Source organism: Atractosteus spatula, chromosome 2, assembly GCF_055471065.1.
Source record: "Atractosteus spatula isolate fAtrSpa1 chromosome 2, fAtrSpa1.hap1, whole genome shotgun sequence".
Taxonomy (NCBI): domain Eukaryota; kingdom Metazoa; phylum Chordata; class Actinopteri; order Semionotiformes; family Lepisosteidae; genus Atractosteus; species Atractosteus spatula.
In genome coordinates this window covers 49,665,967-49,688,130 of record NC_142707.1, presented here as the reverse complement: position 1 = coordinate 49,688,130, position 22,164 = coordinate 49,665,967, and the positions used below count along the sequence as shown (strand labels likewise).

General features: G+C 54.5%; 2 protein-coding genes across 3 annotated transcripts; one reads left to right on the top strand and one right to left on the bottom strand.

Annotated features, from left to right (window-relative positions):
* Positions 1 to 4: 4 nt before the first annotated feature.
* On the bottom strand, positions 5 to 6,704 carry trmt61b (tRNA methyltransferase 61B). Of its 2 annotated transcripts, none has more exons than XM_088909660.1 (7): positions 4,440 to 6,704; positions 3,963 to 4,065; positions 3,628 to 3,842; positions 2,633 to 2,724; positions 2,172 to 2,392; positions 728 to 811; positions 5 to 223 (listed from the first exon to the last, which is right to left on the bottom strand). In XM_088909660.1, the coding sequence occupies exons 1-7, from the start codon at positions 5,151 to 5,153 to the stop codon at positions 75 to 77; spliced, it is 1,578 nt and encodes a 525-aa protein (XP_088765786.1). In that variant the 5' UTR covers positions 5,154 to 6,704; the 3' UTR covers positions 5 to 74. The 2 variants fall into 2 exon arrangements, with proteins under 2 accessions (XP_088765786.1, XP_088765787.1); XM_088909661.1 differs by having other exon boundaries at positions 3,628 to 3,818.
* A 390-nt stretch (positions 6,705 to 7,094) lies between these two features.
* wdr43 (WD repeat domain 43) lies at positions 7,095 to 19,061 on the top strand. Its single transcript, XM_088931475.1, has 18 exons — positions 7,095 to 7,336; positions 9,798 to 9,932; positions 10,107 to 10,228; positions 11,601 to 11,721; positions 12,407 to 12,525; positions 12,619 to 12,721; positions 12,811 to 12,875; positions 13,698 to 13,857; positions 13,970 to 14,056; positions 14,304 to 14,429; positions 14,668 to 14,817; positions 15,726 to 15,812; positions 15,932 to 15,963; positions 16,509 to 16,572; positions 16,695 to 16,808; positions 17,173 to 17,242; positions 18,152 to 18,213; positions 18,486 to 19,061. The coding sequence occupies exons 1-18, from the start codon at positions 7,130 to 7,132 to the stop codon at positions 18,621 to 18,623; spliced, it is 1,962 nt and encodes a 653-aa protein (XP_088787601.1). The 5' UTR covers positions 7,095 to 7,129; the 3' UTR covers positions 18,624 to 19,061.
* The last annotated feature ends 3,103 nt before the right edge of the window (positions 19,062 to 22,164 follow it).

The following is a 22,164-nucleotide window of genomic DNA, read 5'->3' as shown; positions in this document are numbered from 1 at the left end:
ACAGTTTTTGATTCCCACATGAAATCTTTATTAGCACACACAAAAAGACGGGCGGGGCAGCTGAATCCCACTCTTCAGGGCGGTCCTGTGTGACTGTTACAATCCGCCTCTCTGGTCGCAGTACTTCCCGATCCCCCCAGTTGGGCCTGGTCTCTGGGGCAGGAAATCTCAGGAGTCCCCCTGGTGGTCCTCGGCACGACCTTCCGCAGCTTCACTAGGAAAGCTGATATTCACAGATGAAACCATTAGTGAAGACTTCAGTTCATCCATCCCTCAAAATAACTTCACACTTCATATTTTTAGACGGAAAGGTCCAACTGCAATGTGACCTCTCGTCAGCAGGTTATCCTAGGAGCCAGTAAACAGATGTTCCCAATCCCAGAGTTCCTCCGTTACAATCCTAATGTATTCCAAACCCAGGGACCCTCTGTACAGTCCTGATGTTCTCAATCCCAGAGAGACTTGCTGTTATAATCCTAATGTATTCCAAACACAGAGATCCTCTATTATATCCCTGATGCTCCCAATCCCAGAGAGACCCTCTGTTTAGCCCTGACGTTCCCAATCAAAGAGAGACCCACTGTTACAGCCCTGATCCCAGTTACTAATCCCAGACAAGCTCTCCGTTATACTTCTGTTTTGAAAGCTTTTCTTTGCTTGAATAAGTGTGATTATTCAAAGAACCAAGCGGAGTGAACTCCTCTCTCCTGTCCTCAGAGCTGCTCACCTGTGTGGCTGCCCTGTTCATGATGGGGCCGGGCAACGTATGGCACCGGCCCATCCGGCCTGCTGTCCGGCCTGCCCAGTTCCTCTGCAGAACACACACAGAAAAACACAGAAACTTCAGAACTGGAAATCCCACGTAATGTGGAGTAGAGGGACCGGCAGTGTTTTAACTTCAAGTTTCTAGGTTCATGCAGGCAGTCTGGTCCTACAGTGTTGAAAGAAGTTCATATTTAAATGTGATAAAATGGCGGCACCTGTAACTGAGCACTGCAACAAAACCAGGAGTGAGGCATCACAATCCCATCCGTTCAGAAATGAGTCTTGCCAACTGGAGAAAAGGAGCCATATAGCAGTGGGACCCATGACTGCTGCCAGGTGGATGCTGCACATTGGTGGTGGTGGAGGGGATACCCATTACCTGTAAAGCGCTTTGAGTGGAGTGTCCAGAAAAGCGCTATATAAGTGTAAGCAATTATTATTATTATTATTATTATTATTATTTCAATAGTGCAACAGCAAATTGGCTACAAACAGGTCTGTGAGTGACAGGCTTTCACTGATCACAAGTCAGCGTGTTGTGGTCAGGAGGTGAAACAGCACAAGTGAACACGTCCCCCGGGCCAGACACACCCCTGGGCTCGGCTGAGCAGGGGCAGGTGGGCTTCGACCACTTGCCAGGATATTTCTAACGTGTCCTGGGGCAGGGGGTGTGTCTACTGACTGTAACATCTCCTGTGTAACAGCTGTTCACCGAAAACCTAACAGGTTCAGCTTGATAAACCCCTACATTTGAAGAAAAAAAATACCAGAACCTAATTAAGAACATAAGAAAAGAAGAGAAGCCAACCAGCCCATTTGGCCTGTTTGGTAGTTAGTAGGTAATTGACACCAGGATCTCACCCAGCTGTTTCTTGAAAGAAACCAGGCTTCAACTACATGGCTGGTTAGCGTGTCTCACACTCCCACCACCCTTTGTGTAAAGAGGTGCCTCCTGCCTTGTGTTCGGAGTTTAAAAAGCAGTTACACTGAGTTTCCACTTGGGTTCTCTGGTTCATGTTTCACCGTTCACTCTGAAGGAAAGCTCCGGGGTGACTTTGTGGATTTTGAATACTTTCAAGAAGTGTCTATATGAGATTCTCATATTAATTAGCTGTTAGTAAACAAATAGTTTGAGTGGTCTCCTCTTGTTTGTAGCCTAAAATGATTAACTCTTAGTACTCCCAATTGTTACAGACCTCAAGAGGCAATTTACTCTAGGAATGATGTCCTCTAAACTTTGTAAGTATAGACAGTAGAGGCCTGATTTGGAGCTTAAATTGATGCTATCCAGATCAAACAATAATGAATTGATGAGGATAAAGGCCTTGCAGCCTTAAACCCAAGCATTGTCTCTTGTTAAGTAATCCTCCTGTCGACCTCTGTGCTGTTTGTATTTTAGCGGTTACCTTCCTCCTGATCACATGACGCCGACTCCTCCTCACTGCCTAACTCTTCCTCTCCGTGATCTGTGGCCCTAGAGGGGAAGACTCTGGGGGCGTGGCTACCATCTTTCTTGATTGCTGGGGCAAGGAACCAATCCCTGTGCGTGACCTCGATGACGCGCTCACACAGCAGAGGCAACCCGCTCTGCCGCACGCCCTCCAGCAGATCCACCACCTGTGTGATACTGCCCCCGCAGGACGGAGGGCGAATGACAATTACTGCAAACAGATCAGTTGTTTCACAGTGCTCTCAGCACTATGTAACACTGCAGTGCATAGATTTTTAGCAGAAAAACTCAAAACGGGAATTATTTATTTTATGTAAATGAAATTAAATGTTTGAAGGTGCACATACAGTGAAAATAAATGCTACAAATAATAAGACAACCAGTGCTTTGTGGCTCCTGCACTGTGTACTCACTCACTTGGCCAGGTAGACTGCGCACACAGCTCCTTGTCGCAGGTGGGGGAGCACAGTGGGCAGCACCACCTGGGGATTCAGCATGTCCAGAGCCACCTGGAACAGAGGAGTTATTACCCAGGTGTACGCAGTCAGATCTGCAGAGGAGTTATTACCCAGGTGTACACAGTCTGAGCAGCAGAGGAGTTATTACCCAGGTGTACACAGTCTGACCAGCAGAGGAGTTATTACCCAGGTGTACGCAGTTAGATCAGCAGAGGAGTTACCAATAGATCAACAGAGGAGTTACAGTATAGTTATACTCAGTCAGACACAGGATACGCCTGATACAGATAAGAATATGGCACCGCACACATCTGAGTACAGATGTGACCTGCATACAGGAAGAGAAGGGGGTAGGACACACGCCTTAGACAAGTAGAGAGGGGGTAGGACACACACCAGAGACAGGTAGAGAGAGGGTAGGACACACACCAGAGACAGGTAGAGAGGGGGGTAGGACACACGCCTTAGACAAGTAGAGAGGGGGTAGGACACACACCAGAGACAGGTAGAGAGGGGGGTAGGACACACACCAGAGACAGATAGAGAGTGGGTAGGACACACACCAGAGACAGGTAGAGAGGGGGGTAGGACACACGCCTTAGACAAGTAGAGAGGGGGTAGGACACACACCAGAGACAGGTAGAGAGGGGGGTAGGACACACACAAGAGACAGATAGAGAGGGGGGTAGGACACACACAAGAGACAGATAGAGAGGGGTAGGACACACACCAGAGACAGGTAGAGAGGGGGTAGGACACAGACCAGAGACAGGTAGAGAGGGGGTAGGACACACACCAGAGACAGGTAGAGAGGGGGTAGGACACACACCTGAGACAGGTAGAGAGGGGAGGTAGGACACACACCTGAGACAGCTAGAGAGGGGGTAGAACGCACACCTGAGACAGATAAAGAGGGGTAGGACACTAAGATTATATAAGAGCGTTTATACTGACTGAGTGAAAGCTTCTTCCTTCAAGGTGAGGGGCAGCAGCCTCTATGTCCTTGTTGATGAACTCCACATTATCAGGCCACACCTCCTCGCGAGCCACACCCCAGGATTCCCGCCAGCGCTGGTAGTTGAGCAGCGCCCTCCGGTGGTGATCCTCCCGCACCTCCAGACTCAGCACACTACCCCTGGATCCCACTGCACACAGACACACCCAGCAACCTAGTGAGCACAGACCTGAACACACTCACACACCGACACAGTGAGCACTGACCTGAACACAGTTATTGACTCAGAATACAGTGTGCTGAAGCTGCACACACAGACACAGGAAGTGCTGACCTGCGCGGGACAGGAAGAGTGTCATGGCCCCTGACCCCGAGCCGGCCTCCAGCACACTGTCCCCCTCCCCCACATCCATCATGAGCAGCATGGCACTGACGTCCTGGAGAGACAGACAGGCCCAGTGTGGGAGAGGTACAGGAGAGAGACAGACAGACATGCCCAGTGTGGGAGAGGTACAGGAGACAGACAGACAGACAGACAGACAGACAGACAGGCCCACTGTGGGAGAGGTACAGGAGAGAGAGACAGGCCCAGTGTGAGAGAGGTACAGGAGAGAGACAGACAGACAGGCCCACTGTGGGAGAGGTACAGGAAAGAGAGAGAGACAGACAGGCCCAGTGTGGGAGAGGTACAGGAGAGAGAGAGACAGACAGAGAGGCCCACTGTGGGAGAGGTACAGGAGAGAGAGACAGACAGGCCCAGTGTGGGAGAAGTACAGGAGACAGTTTACCCCAGGGGCAGGAGGAGGCGTACCTTAGGGTAGGCGATGGCCGGCCCTCTCCTCATCAGCAGCACGTACTCCTCCAGGCTGGGGCGCCGCAGCAGCAGGGGGTGACCGATGGAAGAAGGGACGAATGCTCCGGAGGGGCACCCCACGACTTCGCTGTGGGGGACCAGCCCCCAGTTACACTGCAGCCGGCCCCTCTCGCTCAGCAGGAACATCTTCCGGAACTCCAAGCGCCCCTTCCGCCGGAACTCCGCCAGGACCAGCTCGCCGGGGCGCAGGGGCGGGCCCCCAGGCAGGACGCTCCCAGCAGGGACACGGCCCCCTCCAGCGAGAGCTTCTGCCCCCGTCTCCTGAGACTCCCCAGGTCCCGGGGTGTCTCCCTCCTTCCCACGACTGGCCCATTCTCCAGGGGCCCCCCCTGCGCCCCCTTTCTCACCCGTCCCCTGCCTGCCTTCTGCCTCTCTCAGCTCCCACACCTCCTGCGCCAGGGCGTCCTGGGGCAGCAGACGGCTCACCCTCTCCAGGGGGGACAGGGGGCGCCGTCTGGCCCCGGGTCTCCACCTGATAGCGCTGGCGTCTGGGCCCGGACTGCCGCCATCGTCCCCGTTCCCACCCTGGCCCGCAGGCGCCGTCCCAAAGGGTCTCGGGCGCCGGGCCTCAGAGGATCCGCCGCCCCAGCGCCGGCTTGCACGCCCTGCAGCGGACCGGACACACCAGGACCGGCCCAGAGCCGCCCACATCACCACAGCGTGCCAATCCCAGCTGCCTCCGCGGGGTCAAGAGTCAAGGGTCAGGGGTCAGAGCAATGAGCTGAGGCGGCGTCACAGGCCCGCGGAGGTAGAGACGAACTACGATTCTGAACTTCCTGCCTGTGCTTGGTGGCGAGGGCTGCCCAGCCCGTGAACGGGAGGGGGTTAACCTGACGCGCTAGACCACTCGTGTCGGCCGTCGCCTTCCCTCCCGGGTCGAGTCCAGCTCGCTCTCTGCAGCGGACACCCGCGTCCGGGTCACGTTCCCCCGTGTCTCGAGGTCAAGGGCGCGCGGCCGACAGGGTCAACCCGATGCGCACCCCCGCGCAAGGGCGATATTAACCCACACCCGCCGCGGCAAGAGGACCTGGTTCAGCAGGAACCTTTCTTCCACAGACCGAGTTTCCGTGAAGGGTGCTGCTCGCGGCACACCGCCTCCGAGTCCTCGGCGTTGTGCGCAGTTACGTGTACAAATCCACGGCCGCTGTCACCTACTCTTTAACGGTCTTCGCTCTGCAAGGCGCTCGTCCGGCACGCAGGCCGCAGTCTCGCCTGGGAGCAGTGATGTCCTGCGGGGTCGGGTTCCGTGCCTCGCTCACACACGCCGCTGTCCCCGAACACCACGCTGGAGGCGCGTGTACTGCGTCATCAAGAGAGCGACGCGCAGCATGGCCTGTCGGAGCAGCGGAGGGGGTTTCCGCGACTTAATCTTTACAGCCTTGTTGACGACATAAACGAAGCTCAAAACTTCCTCGTAACTCATCTACCTTCTATGTTGTAATTCTTAGTGTATTGTAAAAACATATGTTGGCTTTCCACCCGAAGACTCCTCGTGCGTCAGTCAGTCCGTGTATCCAACACCCAACATACGTTTGTGTGGCAAATGTTTGCTTGCACATTGCGGAATTATATATTTCGTCTAAAGCAGTAAAAAAGAAACACACTGTATTTACTGGTCGTGTGTTTGTAGCGATAAACTAAGATTGTGTTACTTTCTAGGACTCTTTAAATCTAATTACGTGACTACAGAATGCCCATGCGCACAGGAGAGTGTGAACTGTGTGTATAATCCAGTGTCCGGGTCTTACGGAATGCCTGTGTTCACAGTGTGCAAATCCAGTGTCCAGGTCTTGCAGAGGGCCCAGTGAGATGACCAGGGATGCTGCCCTGCAGGAGGTGCTGTCCTTCCCAATGAGACGTTACACTGGGCCTCAGTGAGAGGAGCCCAGCGTGAGAGTGTGCTCGCTCCTCCAGCAGGACTGGGCCTCAGTGAGAGGAGACTGGAGAGAGGAGCCCAGCGGGACTGGGCCTCAGTGAGAGGAGACTGGAGAGAGGAGCCCAGTGTGAGCGAAGTGGCCTGTCAGAGCTCCATCTCATTCTCACTGGTGTCTTCATGACAGCGGTCTGCATCTGCTGTTCAGACGCCCTGAATCCTACTACTGAGAAGGACATTATGAAACATAATAAATAATAAACATAAAAGTAACAAAGAAGATTTTAAGATTTTTATTTTAAGCAAGGAATTTTACAATAAATCTAAAAACTAAATCTTGTTATTGAATTTGAATTCAAACCCCCGACTATTTTCAACAGGGTGCATGATATCTTCCAGTACAACAGTATAGTACAGGAGACCCTGCCCCAGTGCGATGTAGTGATTTAGATATGAGGAGTGAATGCCTCGCCACCATCTCACTCTGTAATCATTAAACACACTGCTTCTTCAGATTCACCGCCCTCCCACAACCCTCAAATTGAACAAGTCCCGCCCCCGGGGATCTTGAAAGCCGTCTCCGCCTATCAGAGCCAGCGACTGCGCTCCTTGGGATTCTGGCCACGCCTTACCTTTTTGACATCAGCCAATGAGAGGACGAGCCTGCTAGGGACCCTGCGCGCATGCTCGATGGGTCATAACACGTGTCCCCTTGGCTCCTGGCTTCCTTCTGAGCAAACGCAGCTCCACAGCAATGGCGGCCGACGGAGGCAGCGCTTCGCTGGTTTTCCCTAGCGCTTTTTCTCCTAAATCGCGCCAGTATCTAGCGGTATGTGCACAGGACGGCCGGCTGAGGATCTGGGACACACAAAGCAACACGCTGCACCAGGAATACGTGCCTTCCGCCCATCTGAGCGCCACCTGTTCCTGCATTTCTTGGGGACCATGCCGGACAGAGAAGGTACGCGCGGGGGGGCGCTTGTTTTCTGTGGAGTTCTCTACGAACAGGGCCTAGTTGTCTTCTGGGGCTATAAAGAGGGTTTGGACCGGGTTCGGCCCGGATCCCTTGCCCTGGCGGGGCCGTGCTGAGCGCAGCCTGCCGGCGAGGTGGTTGAAACTCTCGGCTCGTCTTCCGCCTGCCGTCCTGCTGCAGTCGCACATGTTCCCTCACCCCACATGGTCGCGCGGCGTGTGAGGGATGGAGCGCAGCAAGAGCCCCACTTTCACGCTTTCACACGGTCTGCGTCCACGCCGGAGCAAAAACACTGGCTTGATCAGTAAAAGAAGATTTTTAGTAAAGATTGTGAAGAGATGTTTGTGAAAGTGGTGTGGCGCACGTCCGTCATTTTACGTGCACGTTAGTTCAGATGTCCAGGGGGTTCTGAAAAAGAGGTACCGGTCCCCGGTGGGCCAGAGACTCGAGGTTCACCTGGTTCCGGGGTGTGCGGTAGTGAGAGTGTACCTGGCGGCTTGGGGCGAGCCGGGTCCCTACTGTTTTGTTGTTGGCCTCTTACTACATCTCCCTCCTGTTGCGGTTCATGTGAATTATTTTAAAATGTGTCGATCGTCATTATCACTCTCTATAGCCCCTGTTCTCCTGTACTGGGACTGTAGCCCCTGTTGTAACAGGACTGTTCTCCTGTACTGGGACTGTTCTACTGCACTGGGACTGTAGCCCCTGTTGTAACAGGACTGTTCTCCTATTTTCTGGAAACTGGGAACCCTTACTTATGGGACTGTAATGTAAAAAGTCAATTAATGCAGTTATAATAGTTATTGATCTATAGAAATTTGGGTCAGTTTTATCACTCCTTTTGAGGATGAGCTCTACAATAGCAGTTCTGCAGTCCCTGGTACGAGCCCTGTCTTGAGGGACAGCTGGAAGAGCTGTGTTAATGTCTTCTGAATTACATCTCTCATATCCTGGTGTATAGTTAGAAATGTAAGCATCAGGTTGTGCCAGTTGGCAATAGGTGAACCAGACTGAGTTTTTCCCTTTAATTGGAAATGCATTGCGAATTTCCACAAGCTGACAGATCTGGAGTCTCCACAAACTAAGCAAGCTGCATGTACTAATACATTTCTAATAGGGGTGACTAAATATTCCCCCATCAATACGTCAGCTTACCTGGACCTAATTGGTTAACACAATGCTCTTTACTATGATTAAATAGCGTCTTGCTAACTCATCTTCCTACCTGTTGTACATCCCATAATACTTTATCCTACTCTCCCTCATCTTCATAACAGAAACCTCATGCCAAATCAGGAGATCCCTATGGCAACAGGGGACTCCATCATTGATAATCTTGTCCTGTCTATGAACTCTCTTCCCACAGCAGCCCTGTAAGGGGCAGCATGCCCTGTATGCCTTATGTTGGGAACCAATTTTCTCCAGTGTATCTCTGTGGCCTGGCAGGGTTACCCATTCCATCCTTCAGGGTCTCTTAGTCTCTCTCGGCGACTGACAACATCTGAGGAATTCAGGCAACTGCAAGATGCACGAGTAACAGGCCGTAATATAGAAAGAGGGAAAAGGCATGCAAAGATGCAGTGATGCATAACCTTAATCGGGGATCAGACTAACGAGTACATTGTTCGTTGTTCAGATCCTTCAGTATGGACACCATCAGTCCGGGGATTCACTAATCGTGAGTCCTTCTAGGACACGGCGGTGTCGCTCTCTTCCTTGGTGCTGGTGTGGCGGATCAGAGCCTTCCTCCTGCAGGATGAGTGTTCGGTGTGGTTCTTGACTCCAGGGCTCAGCCTGCAGGCACCGAGCTGCCCGGGTGATGTTCTGTGTGGGTCTCTGCGCTCGCCGGTGTGAGGCAGTGACAACCTGGGCCTCAGCCTCCCTGCGGTCCTCACAGAGGCGTCTGTCCAGCTGCCTGCCGCTCAGTGTGGGGGGACGGTCTGGACAGGCCCTCGCCGGACCCGTGCCTCTGTCGCGTCCTCCTGACTTGAGAGACTCCCGGCTCTTTGTGATCTTGAGCTGTGGATTGAAATGGATTTCAGTGTCTGGCCGAGCTCACAGAGACTGATACATCTGTAGTCACGTTAAAGCACTTTAATGACGCAGGTGGTGATTGTTACCCTAATTTATTGACCTATCATGCTCTGCTTTTGCACCTGTCCTGGGCCCTCTGTGTCGCTCTGCTCTGCTCTGTCCTGGGTTCGAATGGGCCCTCTGTGTCGCTCTGCTCTGTCCTGGGTTCGAATGAGCCCTCTGTCACGCTCTGCTCTGTCCTGGGTTCGAATGGGCCCTCTGTGTCGCTCTGCTCTGCTCTGTCCTGGGTTCGAATGGGCCCTCTGTGTCGCTCTGCTCTGCTCTGTCCTGGGTTCGAATGGGCCCTCTGTGTCGCTCTGCTCTGCTCTGTCCTGGGTTCGAATGGGCCCGCTGTCACGCTCTGCTCTGTCCGCAGGAAGGGCCTCAGAGGAAGAAGCGGCGCTCGGAGGCGGGGCCAGCAGTCGAGAAGGCTGACTTCCTGGCGCTGGGCACTGTGGCGGGCAGCGTGCTCATCTACAGCACTGCAAAGGGCACTCTTCACAGCACACTGGTGAGACTGGGCACACTGGAGGCACTGGACATCAGGGGAGGGGGAATCTGACCATGGGGCACCTGTGGAGGAGGGGAGAGCACCAGGGTAGGAGCAGAGGCTTGTTTGCTCACAGCACTGACGTACTGGGTGCGGACGTGTCAGATTAAGGCAGCCTCTCCTCCCCACATGCAGGAGGGCGCCCACAGCGACCGTGTGAACAGCGTGAGGTGGCACCCAGATGGCAGCACCCTGTACAGCAGCTCCAACGATTCTCACATCGCAGAGTGGGACCTGCAGACTGGCAGGACACGGTGGTCAGTACTGTCTGTCTGCGCCCTGTCTGTCTGTCTGAGTGGCAAGACACGGTGGTCGGTATTGTCTGTCTGTCTGAGTGGCAGGACACGGTGGTCAGTACTGTCTGTCTGCACCCTGTCTGTCTGTCTGTCTGAGTGGCAGGACACGGTGGTCAGTACTGTCTGTCTGCACCCTGTCTGTCTGAGTGGCAGGACACGGTGGTCAGTACTGTCTGTCTGCACCCTGTCTGTCTGAGTGGCAGGACACAGTGGTCAGTACTGTCTGTCTGCACCCTGTCTGTCTGAGTGGCAGGACTCGGTGGTCAGTACTGTCTGTCTGCACCCTGTCTGTCTGTCTGAGTGGCAGGACACGGTGGTCAGTACTGTCTGTCTGCACCCTGTCTGTCTGTCTGTCTGAGTGGCAGGACACGGTGGTCAGTACTGTCTGTCTGCGCCCTGTCTGTCTGTCTGAGTGGCAGGACACGGTGGTCAGTATTGTCTGTCTGTCTGAGTGGCAGGACACGGTGGTCAGTACTGTCTGTCTGCACCCTGTCTGTCTGTCTGTCTGAGTGGCAGGACACGGTGGTCAGTATTGTCTGTCTGTCTGAGTGGCAGGACTCGGTGGTCAGTACTGTCTGTTTGCACCCTGTCTGTCTGAGTGGCAGGACACGGTGGTCAGTACTGTCTGTCTGCACCCTGTCTCTGTCTGTCTGAGTGGCAGGACACGGTGGTCAGTATTGTCTGTCTGTCTGAGTGGCAGGACACGGTGGTCAGTATTGTCTGTCTGTCTGAGTGGCAGGACACGGTGGTCAGTACTGTCTGTCTGCACCCTGTCTGTCTGTCTGAGTGGCAGGACACGGTGGTCAGTATTGTCTGTCTGTCTGTCTGTCTGTCTGTCTGTCTGTCTGTCTGTCTGTCTGTCTGTCTGTCTGTCTGTCTGTCTGTCTGTCTGTCTGTCTGTCTGTCTGAGTGGCAGGACACGGTGGTCAGTACTGTCTGTCTGTGCCCTGTCTGTCTGTCTGTCTGAGTGGCAGGACACGGTGGTCAGTATTGTCTGTCTGTCTGTCTGTCTGTCTGTCTGTGTGGCAGGACACGGTGGTCAGTACTGTCTGTCTGCGCCCTGTCTGTCTGTCTGAGTGGCAGGACATGGTGGTCAGTACTGTCTGTCTGCGCCCTGTCTGTCTGTCTGAGTGGCAGGACACGGTGGTCAGTACTGTCTGTCTGTCTGAGTGGCAGGACACGGTGGTCAGTATTGTCTGTCTGTCTGTCTGAGTGGCAGGACATGGTGGTCAGTACTGTCTGTCTGCACCCTGTCTGTCTGTCTGAGTGGCAGGACACGGTGGTCAGTACTGTCTGTCTGTGCCCCCTCTCTCACTGCCCGCTTCTCTTTCAGCAAGTGGAAGGCGGACCGTGGTGCAGTGACCAGTCTCTGTATCAGCCCGGACGGCCGACTGCTGGTGTCAGCAGGACAGACCATCAAGATGTGGGACCTGGAGACCAAGGAGGTGTACCGGGTGAGTGACCACTTTCCTCCAGGGGCCAGCTGACCTTGAGTTCTCAAGGTGCTCTTTGGGCATCAGGAAGTATTTGAAAGACGCAGTTTTCGAAGGAGACGCTTTAGTATGTGATGAGTGGGTTTGTGTAACATTCTGTAAAACATTCCTGGGAATTTTAACTGGAACCTGTTGGTAACGAGTCTGATGAAACTGCTTCACCAGCTACATGAAAAGAGATCTTTAGGGAGAACAGAGGTACAGATCAGAGAGGAGTTTAGTCAGGACACCCCTCCTCTTACAAACGGAGGTCTACCCCTGGGGCCTCTGATCGCCAAGGAGTCAGGAGCTCAGTGTGACGTCTCATTAGGTAGGACAGCATCCCTGGTCATCTCACTGGGCCAGAAGGAAGAGCTACTGGTCCACCACACCACTCTCGGCAGCGGCCTGGTTCTCCCAGGAGGTGCCCTGCCCCAGTACTGACCCGGCCGGTCCTGCTGAGCTGAGATCTGCGCAGCTTGGGCACAGGCTGGGAGAGTGGTCCTTGCTCACTGCTCAGGTTCGGCGGTGTTTTATGACGCAGTGGCTGTCAGCTGCCCTTGTCTTCAGTAGAAGCCGGGTCTGGTCTGGTCTGGTGGGGTAGGGGGGGCGGTGGAGCGGGATCGCCCTGATCTGATTCGAGCTGCCGGTCCTCTCCCCCTGCCAGCGGTTCACGGGACACTCCACGGCCGTGACGACCCTGGGCTTCGCCACCACTCGCCCCCCTGACAGCGACGGCCTGTACTTCGTGTCCGGAGCGGCGCACGACCGGCTGCTCAGCGTGTGGTAAGAGCTGTCCCAGCAGGCCCTGCGCGGCGCGGCTCGGCGCCCTGCGTACAGGCCCGCGTGACCAGCCTGTCCTCCCTCTGCCCCTCCCAGGCAGGTCCGGGCAGACGGGAAGGACAAGAACGCCGTGGTGTCCTTCACCCTCACAGACGAGCCGCTGCACATCGACCTGGTGCCTTCCGACAGCAAGGACGAGGTCAGCACACCCTCCTCCGTCCCCAACTCTCTCTGGCCGCGTCCCCGACGTGCGTCCCCCGACTCTCTCCTGACTCTTTGTCCCCGCAGGCGGTCAGGCTGGCTGTGGTGTGTAAGGACGGACAGCTGCACCTCTTCGAGCACGTTCTCAATGGGTGAGTGACACTGCAACTCCGTCCCTTCCTGTCTTATTCAAGCAATTAGCAAAAACATTCACAACAGAATATTTGAGAGGCTCTCTTCCTCAGGCTGGGACAGGAGATCAAACACTATATTATTATTATTATTATTATTATTGAGAAACAGGCTCACTGTTCCTCAGGCTGGGACAGGAGATCACACACTGTATTATTATTATTATTATTATTATTATTGAGAAACAGGCTCACTGTTCCTCAGGCTGGGACAGGAGATCACACACTGTATTATTATTATTACTGAGAGACAGGCTCACTGTTCCTCAGGCTGGGACAGGAGATCACACACTGTATTATTATTATTATTAAGAGACAGGCTCACTGTCTGTTCCTCAGGCTGGGACAGGAGATCACACACTGTATTATTATTATTATTATTATTATTATTATTATTATTATTATTGCGAAACAGGCTCACTGTTCCTCAGGCTGGGACAGGAGATCACACACTGTATTATTATTATTATTATTATTATTATTATTATTATTATTATTGAGAAACAGGCTCACTGTCTGTTCCTCACTGATCACACACTGTATTATTTGTAAATTTGGGGAAGAATGTTTGTCTAATCCCAGAGTATCTGTCACAGTGCAGTAGGAAGTGCCCCTCTGTCTCTATTTCTCCCCGCTGGCAGTGGGAGCAAAGCCTGTCCTCTCTGGACAGCCAGGTCTGCCTGTGTGCTGTTTCCATGGCCAGTCACTGGTGTTCTTTTGGTCAGGTACTGGGTGTGTTTTGTGTGTAGTGAGTCTCTCCCTGTCTGACTCTCTCTCCCTCAGGGCCTGTAAGAAGCCGCTGTCCCCCACCTGCTCGCTCCAGGTGTCCTCAGCAGGCGACTCTCCGGTACCGGTCCCGGTTCTGGCTGCTGCTCTGGGCTCGGAGCAGCAGGGGCTGCTGCTGGCATACGGCAACCACCTGCAGCCCGTCATCGAGCGCGCGGTGAGGACCGCGGGGGCGCCGTGGGGCTGAGCCCGTGCCAGGGTCGGGGTTGCGGTGTGGTGTGCAGTTGGGGGTGCCTGTACAGTAACTCTGTCCTTGATTCTCGCCGCAGAAGGTGAACACGGCCGAGAGACATGTCTGTCTGGTCAGGGACGTCCGCGCCGCTCTGAAGCTCACCGTGGACACGGCTGTCACCAAGGTAACCACTGGGGGTGGGGCTGGGAACTGGTGGGCCAGCTCGGGCTCTTGTAGAGAACATTAAAGTTTGAAATCGGGGTTCTTTTCTTGTCAGATAGAAAGTGCTGCAGGCCTGGCTGACAGTCAAACTGATCTGAAGTGCAGTTTCCTGTTGAAAGGAGGAGCCAAAAGGGACAGGAATGGACAGAAAACCTAACCAAAAGTCATATTTTGTGCTACCCTTTTCTCCTCTTGTACTTCCTCCACAGGTGAAAACCCCCACCATCAAATCAGATGCCAAAGTCCTCGTTCCAGGGTTTCCTGGGCACCGAGCTCCTGTTAAATCCGTCCCCTCAGAAACGGAGAAGAGGAAACCTGGTTCCACTCTGGCCGAGGTGCGATGATAGCTGAGTACCGAGAGCACCAGTAGGGAGTGGGGGTCGGTGTGGGTGAGGCTGGGGGGCAGTAGGGAGTGGGGTCGGTGTGGGTGAGGCTGGGGGGCAGTAGGGAGTGGGGCCGGTGTGGGTGGTAGGGGGTGGGGTGGGGTCAGCGTGTGTTAAGCTGTGTGTTGCTCATCTGCTCTGGATGTGTTCCACTCTCAGTCTCCTGTGTTCCTTGTCTCTCCTGCGGTAGAAGTCCATTGAGGAGCGGCTGGGAGAGATGGACCTGTCCCCGGCCCCCGGAGGCAAGGGGGTCCCCGGGGGCACCCCCTCCCTGCAGACCGACAGCTGCGCCGTTCTGCTGGTCCAGGGCCTGGAGAGCAAAGACCCAGACATCCTGAACGTGAGTCCCACCCCCCTCTGCTGGTGGGCGGCAGTGTGTCAGGTCACCTGGGTGCAGACTGCACCTCATTACGCCTCAGTGTCAGGTCAACTCGGTGCAGACTGCGCCTCATCACGCCTCAGTGTCAGGTCACCTCGGTGCAGACTGCGCCTCAGTGTCGGGTGACCTCGGTGCAGGCTGCGCCTCAGTGTCGGGTGACCTCGGTGCAGACTGCGCCTCAGTGTCGGGTCACCTCGGTGCAGACTGCGCCTCATTACGCCTCAGTGTCGGGTCACCTCGGTGCAGACTGCGCCTCAGTGTCGGGTCACCTCGGTGCAGACTGCGCCTCATTACGCCTCAGTGTCGGGTCACCTCGGTGCAGACTGCGCCTCAGTGTCGGGTCACCTCGGTGCAGACTGCGCCTCATTACGCCTCAGTGTCGGGTCACCTCGGTGCAGACTGCGCCTCAGTGTCGGGTCACCTCGGTGCAGACTGCGCCTCAGTGTCGGGTCACCTCGGTGCAGACTGCGCCTCAGTGTCGGGTCACCTCGGTGCAGACTGCGCCTCAGTGTCGGGTCACCTCGGTGCAGACTGCACCTCATTACGCCTCAGTGTCGGGTCACCTCGGTGCAGACTGCGCCTCAGTGTCGGGTCACCTCGGTGCAGACTGCGCCTCAGTGTCAGGGATCAGGGTGGACATGTAGCTGTTGTTCTCAGCACAATTGTAAGTTGAAGACATTTGTTTACTATTCAGTGAGAAGAGAATATGATTGAAGCGCTCATGGAGAGGTGTTAAGCTGTCCTAAGGGATTTCCTGTTACGAAGGACGCAGTGCTGTGTTAAAAACCCACCGGTGCCCTGTCTCTAGATGTTGCAGTACCTGCGGGTGAGTGTGCTCAGGGCTGACCTCTTGTCCCTCTGATCTGCAGAAAGTCTTCCAGACCAAGAAGGAGCCGTTGATAAAGACGACTGTTGCCAGGTTACCGATCCCTGCCGTCCTCCCCTTGGTGGAAGAGGTGAGTGCTCACCGGTGGGGCGGAGTCGCTGCACAGACCTGGGGAGTCTGTCTGCCGGGTTGAATTGAATGTCTGGTTCTTGTCTTGCCTCTCACTGCCAATCCTCACCTGTCTTTCAGCTGACACACAGGATGCAGGGCCACCCAAACAGGTGAGTGAGTCTCAACACTGGTGCTCGTTCCCCTGTGTGCGCGCTGAGTTCAGTCTCCTCCTCCAGCGCCGTGTGTGTGTGTGCGCGCGCTGAGTTCAGTCTCCTCCTCCAGCGCCGTGTGTGTGTGTGCGCGCGCGCTGAGCTCGCAGTCTCCTCCTCCAGTGCCGTGTGTGTGTGTGTGCGCTGAGCTCACAGTCTCCTCCTCCAGCGCCGTGTGTGTGCGCGCTGAGCTCACAGTCTCCTCCTCCAGCGCCGTGTGTGTGTGTGCGCGCTGAGCTCACAGTCTCCTCCTCCAGCGCCGTGTGTGTGTGTGCGCGCTGAGCTCACAGTCTCCTCCTCCAGCGCCGTGTGTGTGTGTGCGCGCTGAGCTCACAGTCTCCTCCTCCAGCGCCGTGTGTGTGTGCGCTGAGCTCACAGTCTCCTCCTCCAGCCCCGTGTGTGTGAAAAGGACAGAGGTGTGTGTGTGTGTGCGCTGAGCTCACAGTCTCCTCCTCCAGTGCCGTGTGTGTGCGTGCTGTGCTAACCAGTCTCTCTCTCCCCCACAGTGCCTTGCTGATGGTTCGCTGGCTGAAGGCTGTCCTCACACAGCACGTCTCCTACTTGTCCACGGTGAGTCTTGGCTGAGTGGGGACGAGGGGGCGATGGGGGAGAGGGGCTGTAAGAGGTGCTGTCTCCCCTGCCGCCCGTGAGTCTGGCTCTGATCTGACTCTGCTGTTTCTGGGCTTCTGCAGCAACCGGACCTGGTGTCTCGTCTGGGTGTGCTGTACCACATGATTGAAAGCAGAATCAAGACGTTCCAGAAGCTGACCAGACTGCACGGCAAGTTGTACCTGCTGGTCACACAGGTAATCTCAGCCTCCTGCTGCCACCCTATCCGTCAGACTTGACTGATCTCTGCAACACGCAAATCCCAGCAGGAAGCTGTACAGGCTGCGGTCAGGGCTTGGTCTTGCTGGAAGACCAGACGGGTCCCTGCAGTGAAAGGACTGGTGCCCAGGGCGCTTCACCTCCTTGGTCCAGCCCAGGGGAGACTCCAAGCGCCCTGAGCTGTGTTCCGAAGATGTCCACCCAGGGGGATAAGTCGGAGCTGGGAGAACAGTGACACGGCATGCAAGGGTTGCGAGAGGAAGCGTTTCTGACTGGAGCTCTTTACCCATGGACCCGGGCCAGCGCTGTCCTGATCCTTTCCTCTTTCCTCCCCTCCCTCAGGTTGCGGCCGTGGAGCAGTCCTGCGCCATCACCGAGCTGGACAGGACCGCTAAACTGGTCTACGAGGAAGGTGAGAGGGCTGTTTGCCCACATGCACACATGAACCCCCCCGCCGCCTATCTCTGCCTGTCCCCAAACACACACACACGTCACCTGTCAGTTAAATTCATGATGCTTTATTGGCATGACCAGTGAGCAGATTCAGTGTTGCCAAAGCAAAACAAATACAATTAAAATAAAACAAATCTACAGACATTTACAATACATACACAGTAATAAGATATTTACATCTAAACATAGGGAGCATTATTGAGAGACAGGCTCACTGTTCCTCAGGCTGTGACAGGAGATCACATACTGGGCTGCCAGTTCAGCTGAGTTTCCTCCTCCCTCTCCCAGTAGGATTGGGACCCATTGTGATTCTGGCAGGTGTGGGAACTCTGGGACTAGATTTCTGAATTTAGGGAAGAATGTTTCTCTAATCCCAGAGTATCTGTCACAGTGCAGTAGGAAGTGCACCTCTGTCTCTATTTCTCCCCGCTGGCAGTGGGAGCACAGCCTGTCCTCTCTGGGCAGCCAGGTCTGCCTGTGTCGCCCAGTTTCTATGGCCAGGCTGTGGTCACTGAGCCTGTACTTCCTCAGGGTCTGTTTCTGTTTGCTGTTTCTGATCTTGGTCAAATATTCGGCTAGTGTGTATTGTCTGTTTAGGGTTCTGTAGCATTCCAGATTCTGTTGTGTTTGTGTGTGTGTCCCAGTGTGTGAGAGCCTGTCTCTGTCACACACACACAAACACACACGAACAGTCGATTGATCCCTCCTTCAGTGGGGCGGGGCGGGTCTGGGGCTTCCCGCACCCCCACGGTCCACAGTGGGGCGGGTCTGGGCAGCGCTGGGTTCTGTTCTGGTGTGGGCCCCGGTGTTGGTGCGGTGCAGGTGAAAGGGCTCTGTGATGGACACTGCCTCTCTGCTCTTCCTGCAGACTCCTCCGATGAGGGAGAGGAAGGCTCTGGGGATGACGGGCTGGCTGATGAAGATTCAGAGGTGAGTCACGTGATGGGGGCAGCAGGGTGCTGCTCAGGTGAAAGAAAATGAAATTCCTGCTTCCTAAACACAAGGAAACAAAGGTAACAAGGTCAGGAGGCACTTCTTTACACACAGAGTGGTGGGAGTGTGGAACTATCCTTAGCCATGCTGTTGAAGACGATAGCCTGACTTCAAGACAGTTGGATCAGTTAACTACTACCAAGCAGGCTGGGCTGAATGGCTCTTGATCTTGTGGAATTAATATCTTGTTCCGTTTCCCTGCCCTGCAGAACTGGGAGGAGGACGAGCAGGAGATGGAGGAGACGTCAGATAAAGGCAGCGAGGAAGAGGAGGAAGAGATGAATGTGGAAATGAAGCTCAATGGCGACTCGGACTTGGAGCCAGAGAACGAGAGTGAGGAGGAGTGAAGACCGAGCGACACAAATATAAGGACGCAAAGAAAGGAGAATTTATATATTTTTTTCATTTCTTTGGATTTTATTTTAAAAAGTTCAGTTTTATACAGATAAAAACAGAGTAGCATCTTGGGTCGATCCATACTGTCGGTCGGGTGTTGTACCCCATGGTGGCCTTTAGGGCGGCGCCACTGTGCTGCAGAGCCATACTGAGGACTGGCAGAAGCCCGCAGTGTCTATAAGGTGGCCTGAGCAGGTGGGGGTGGACTGACCCCGGTGTTTGTACAGACTGATACCCCCTGCCTGTCAGTGCAGGAGAATCTCAGGCCTGCAGCGCCCCCGGTGGCAGGGCTGTGGGACCCGGCCGGTGATCCTGCGGTGTGCGTGCTCTGTGTAAATCTGTCCTCCAGCAGGGGCGCGGCTGCAACATTAAATCATTTCTTTAACCCAGCCCTCCCCCTGTGTCCTGTCCTTCCTGGTGTTCCTCCCTCCAGGCCAGCTGCTGCTGCAGGGTGATCACTCTACTCACGCCGAGTGACCCAGGCCAGCTGCTGCAGGGTGATCTCTCTCTCCCCTCATGCCGAGAGTGACCCAGGCCAGCTGCTGCTGCAGGGTGATCACTCTACTCACACCGAGAGACCCAGGCTAGCTGCTGCAGGGTGATCTCTCTCTCCCCTCATGCCGAGAGTGACCCAGGCCAGCTGTTGCTGCAAGGTGATCACTCTACTCACGCCGAGTGACCCAGGCCAGCTGCTGCAGGGTGATCTCTCTCCCCTCATGCCGAGAGTGACCCAGGCCAGCTGTTGCTGCAAGGTGATCACTCTACTCACGCCGAGTGACCCAGGCCAGCTGCTGCAGGGTGATCTCTCTCTCCCCTCATGCCGAGAGTGACCCAGGCCAGCTGCTGCTGCAGGGTGATCACTCTACTCACACCGAGAGACCCAGGCTAGCTGCTGCAGGGTGATCTCTCTCTCCCCTCATGCCGAGAGTGACCCAGGCCAGCTGTTGCTGCAGGGTGATCACTCTACTCACACCGAGAGACCCAGGCTAGCTGCTGCAGGGTGATCTCTCTCCCCTCATGCCGAGAGTGACCCAGGCCAGCTGCTGCAGGGTGATCTCACTCCTCACGGCGAGAGTGACCCAGGCCTGGTGCTGCAGGGGTGATCTCCAGAGTGCCTCAGTCGCTAAGCAGGAAGGCTGTGGGGACCGAGAGCTCGGGGGCCGCTGGACTCAGTTCCTTGAGGGAGGGTGGGGCTGGAGACCAGAGTTAAAGGGAGTTGGGGGGGATGATGGGTGGGGTTGTGTATTTCATAGTTACTGTATTTGATGAGACAGCCGAGGTAAGCATGTGTGTCTCCCACAGTCCCCTCAGTGGGGACAGGACAGGTATGTTTCCCAGTCTGCTCTCACAGGTTCCAGGGACAGTAGGAAGTGCATCTCTGTCTATTTCTCCCTGCTGGCAGTGGGAGCACTGCCTGTCCTCTATGGCCAGGCCAAGACCAGGGAGGTTGGAACTGACTGGAAACTGAGATCAGCTGGCCATTACACATCCCTTCGCCTCCCTCTAGTGGCCACCGATAGACTTACAGCTGGAGAAGTAGCACTGTGGACACTGTTCAGTTTAGCCTGTTGCAGAATGTCTGGAGAAGAATGCTCTCTCACACAGTCTCTGAAGAATAGTGTTTTTCTTGGAGAGGCTGGGAGTGCACACACACACACTGCAGACTGCAGCAGGAACACGGCCTGCACAAGGACTACCTGCACTCCTTTAAGTAAGGGATTTGGGGGTTTCTAGGGCCTCAGTGTAGTGAAGCTGCGGAACGGTCAATAATATTGGGGATAGGTGGTGAAAAGTGCACAATGCAAGTCAGGGAAAGTCATGTTCTATCAATGGGACAATCAGACAATGCTTTGGCAAGAGCTCTCTTACAATACAGTGCAGTCTCAATCACCAAATTAAAAAATATATATTTCTGCCCTGGAATCGAAAGTTTAGTCGGTCTCAGACAGGACGCAAGCATGCAAAGGTAGTGAGCACCCAGGGGGGGACAGCTTCAGGCCCAGCTGTAAAAGGACAAGTGGAAACTAAGAATGAACTGACTCACCCCTCAAAACCTCTTTACACAGAGGGTTGTAGGTGTGTGAAACAGGGATCCAGCCACACTGTTGAAGCCCAGGCTGTGGGCTGGTTAAAGAAAGGACTGGACCAGATCCTTTGGACATGGGGATGGCATCTACTGCCTGCAACCTCCCCCCCCTCCCCACCTGCAGCCCCTGTGGGAGACATACAGCAGACCAGGAGGGGAGGGGGAGAAACTACCACAGTAGGTAAATTAAGGGGAAATTCCAGGCGATCATGTAGAGTGGAGTTCATCCAGGACAACCAGTTTAACACTGCTGACAAACAACTCTCAGCTGAAGGACATTCCCTCCTACAGTACAGTGTCCCTGTGCACCCTACTGCAGTATTGGATTGTCTCTGGATGCTCCCTTACTCAGGCAACAAACTGTCCAGGACACCATTTTTAAGTGAACTAATGGAAGCCTTGAGATGAATGGACAGTCCTTGTTGCATCTGTTTAACCCCTATCTACTCACCCTTCCAGGATCTGCTTGTTACAGGTATTACACAAGGGAGTGTGGCGGCCCCAGCTTTCCAGCACTCTCCCCCCTGCCGTTCCCCCTCACTGACCAGGCTGTTTCCACAGACTGCAGCAGTAGAAGCTCCTCCTCGAGAGGGAGCCCTGACCTATGGAGAACAGTTACTCACCCTTCAAGTTCCTCAGCTCCATCTGTCTCTAGGAGACAAGATTCCCTCTCCTTCAAGAGAGCGTACAAATGAGAGGACCCAGTCAACCCATCTTCTAGTTACTGCAGCAGTTAATGGTCAACTGAGTCCAGGATCTCAACCCGTTTCTTGAAAGAAACCAGGATATCAGCTTCAATAGCATAGCTGGGCAGTTTGTTCCACACCCCCACCTCTCTTTGGGTAAAGAAGTGACTCCTGTTCTTGTTTCGTTCTTTCCTGTAGTTCCCCCTTGTGGTCTCTGGGCACTGTACATGTTTCTAATCTCCACAACATGCCCACCTATACTTTGGCAGACCGTGTATCTGCCCACTACCGCAGGAAGACACCTCTGGTCAGCATGACTAGTCAATTTATTAATAAATGCCACTACAGAGGAAAACAAAATCAGAAGAGAAAAACATTCTCACTCAGATCTTTGCCTCAAAGAAAGAAAAAATAACCATAACAGCAATAGTAAGAACAGATTAATAACAGATCACGACAATCAGTTTTTCCACCAGCTGCACGATGGTATGGGCGAGGTGAGGGGCTGTGATCAGGCAGGTGGCGGGGAAAAGGGCAGGGTTCTGTGTCCTGTGGGAGGGGTCCTCTTTCTTCCCACATCACAATCGGCCAGTACAGAGCCACATCCACCGCAGACCCCCCACAGACACACTGCTGCCTGCACGCCGGGAGGGAGCAACCAGAATAAACAACTCAATCTGCTCTGGGAAGAAGACCAACCACACGCCTGTGCAGAGAGAG

What these genes read in the sequence shown, in the direction of transcription:
- trmt61b (XM_088909660.1), bottom strand. Translation starts at nt 5,153, where the DNA reads ATGTGGGCGGCTCTGGGCCGGTCCTGGTGTGTCCGGTCCGCTGCAGGG. An exon ending in ACTCTTCCTGTCCCGCGCAG is followed by an intron (nt 3,843 to 3,962) that starts GTCAGCACTTCC and finishes TGTGCTCACTAG; the next exon opens with GTTGCTGGGTGTGTCTGTGT. An exon ending in AAGGAAGAAGCTTTCACTCA is followed by an intron (nt 2,725 to 3,627) that starts GTCAGTATAAAC and finishes CCTCTGTTCCAG; the next exon opens with GTGGCTCTGGACATGCTGAA.
- wdr43 (XM_088931475.1), top strand. Translation starts at nt 7,130, where the DNA reads ATGGCGGCCGACGGAGGCAGCGCTTCGCTGGTTTTCCCTAGCGCTTTT. An exon ending in TGGACACGGCTGTCACCAAG is followed by an intron (nt 14,057 to 14,303) that starts GTAACCACTGGG and finishes CTTCCTCCACAG; the next exon opens with GTGAAAACCCCCACCATCAA. An exon ending in ACGTCTCCTACTTGTCCACG is followed by an intron (nt 16,573 to 16,694) that starts GTGAGTCTTGGC and finishes GGGCTTCTGCAG; the next exon opens with CAACCGGACCTGGTGTCTCG.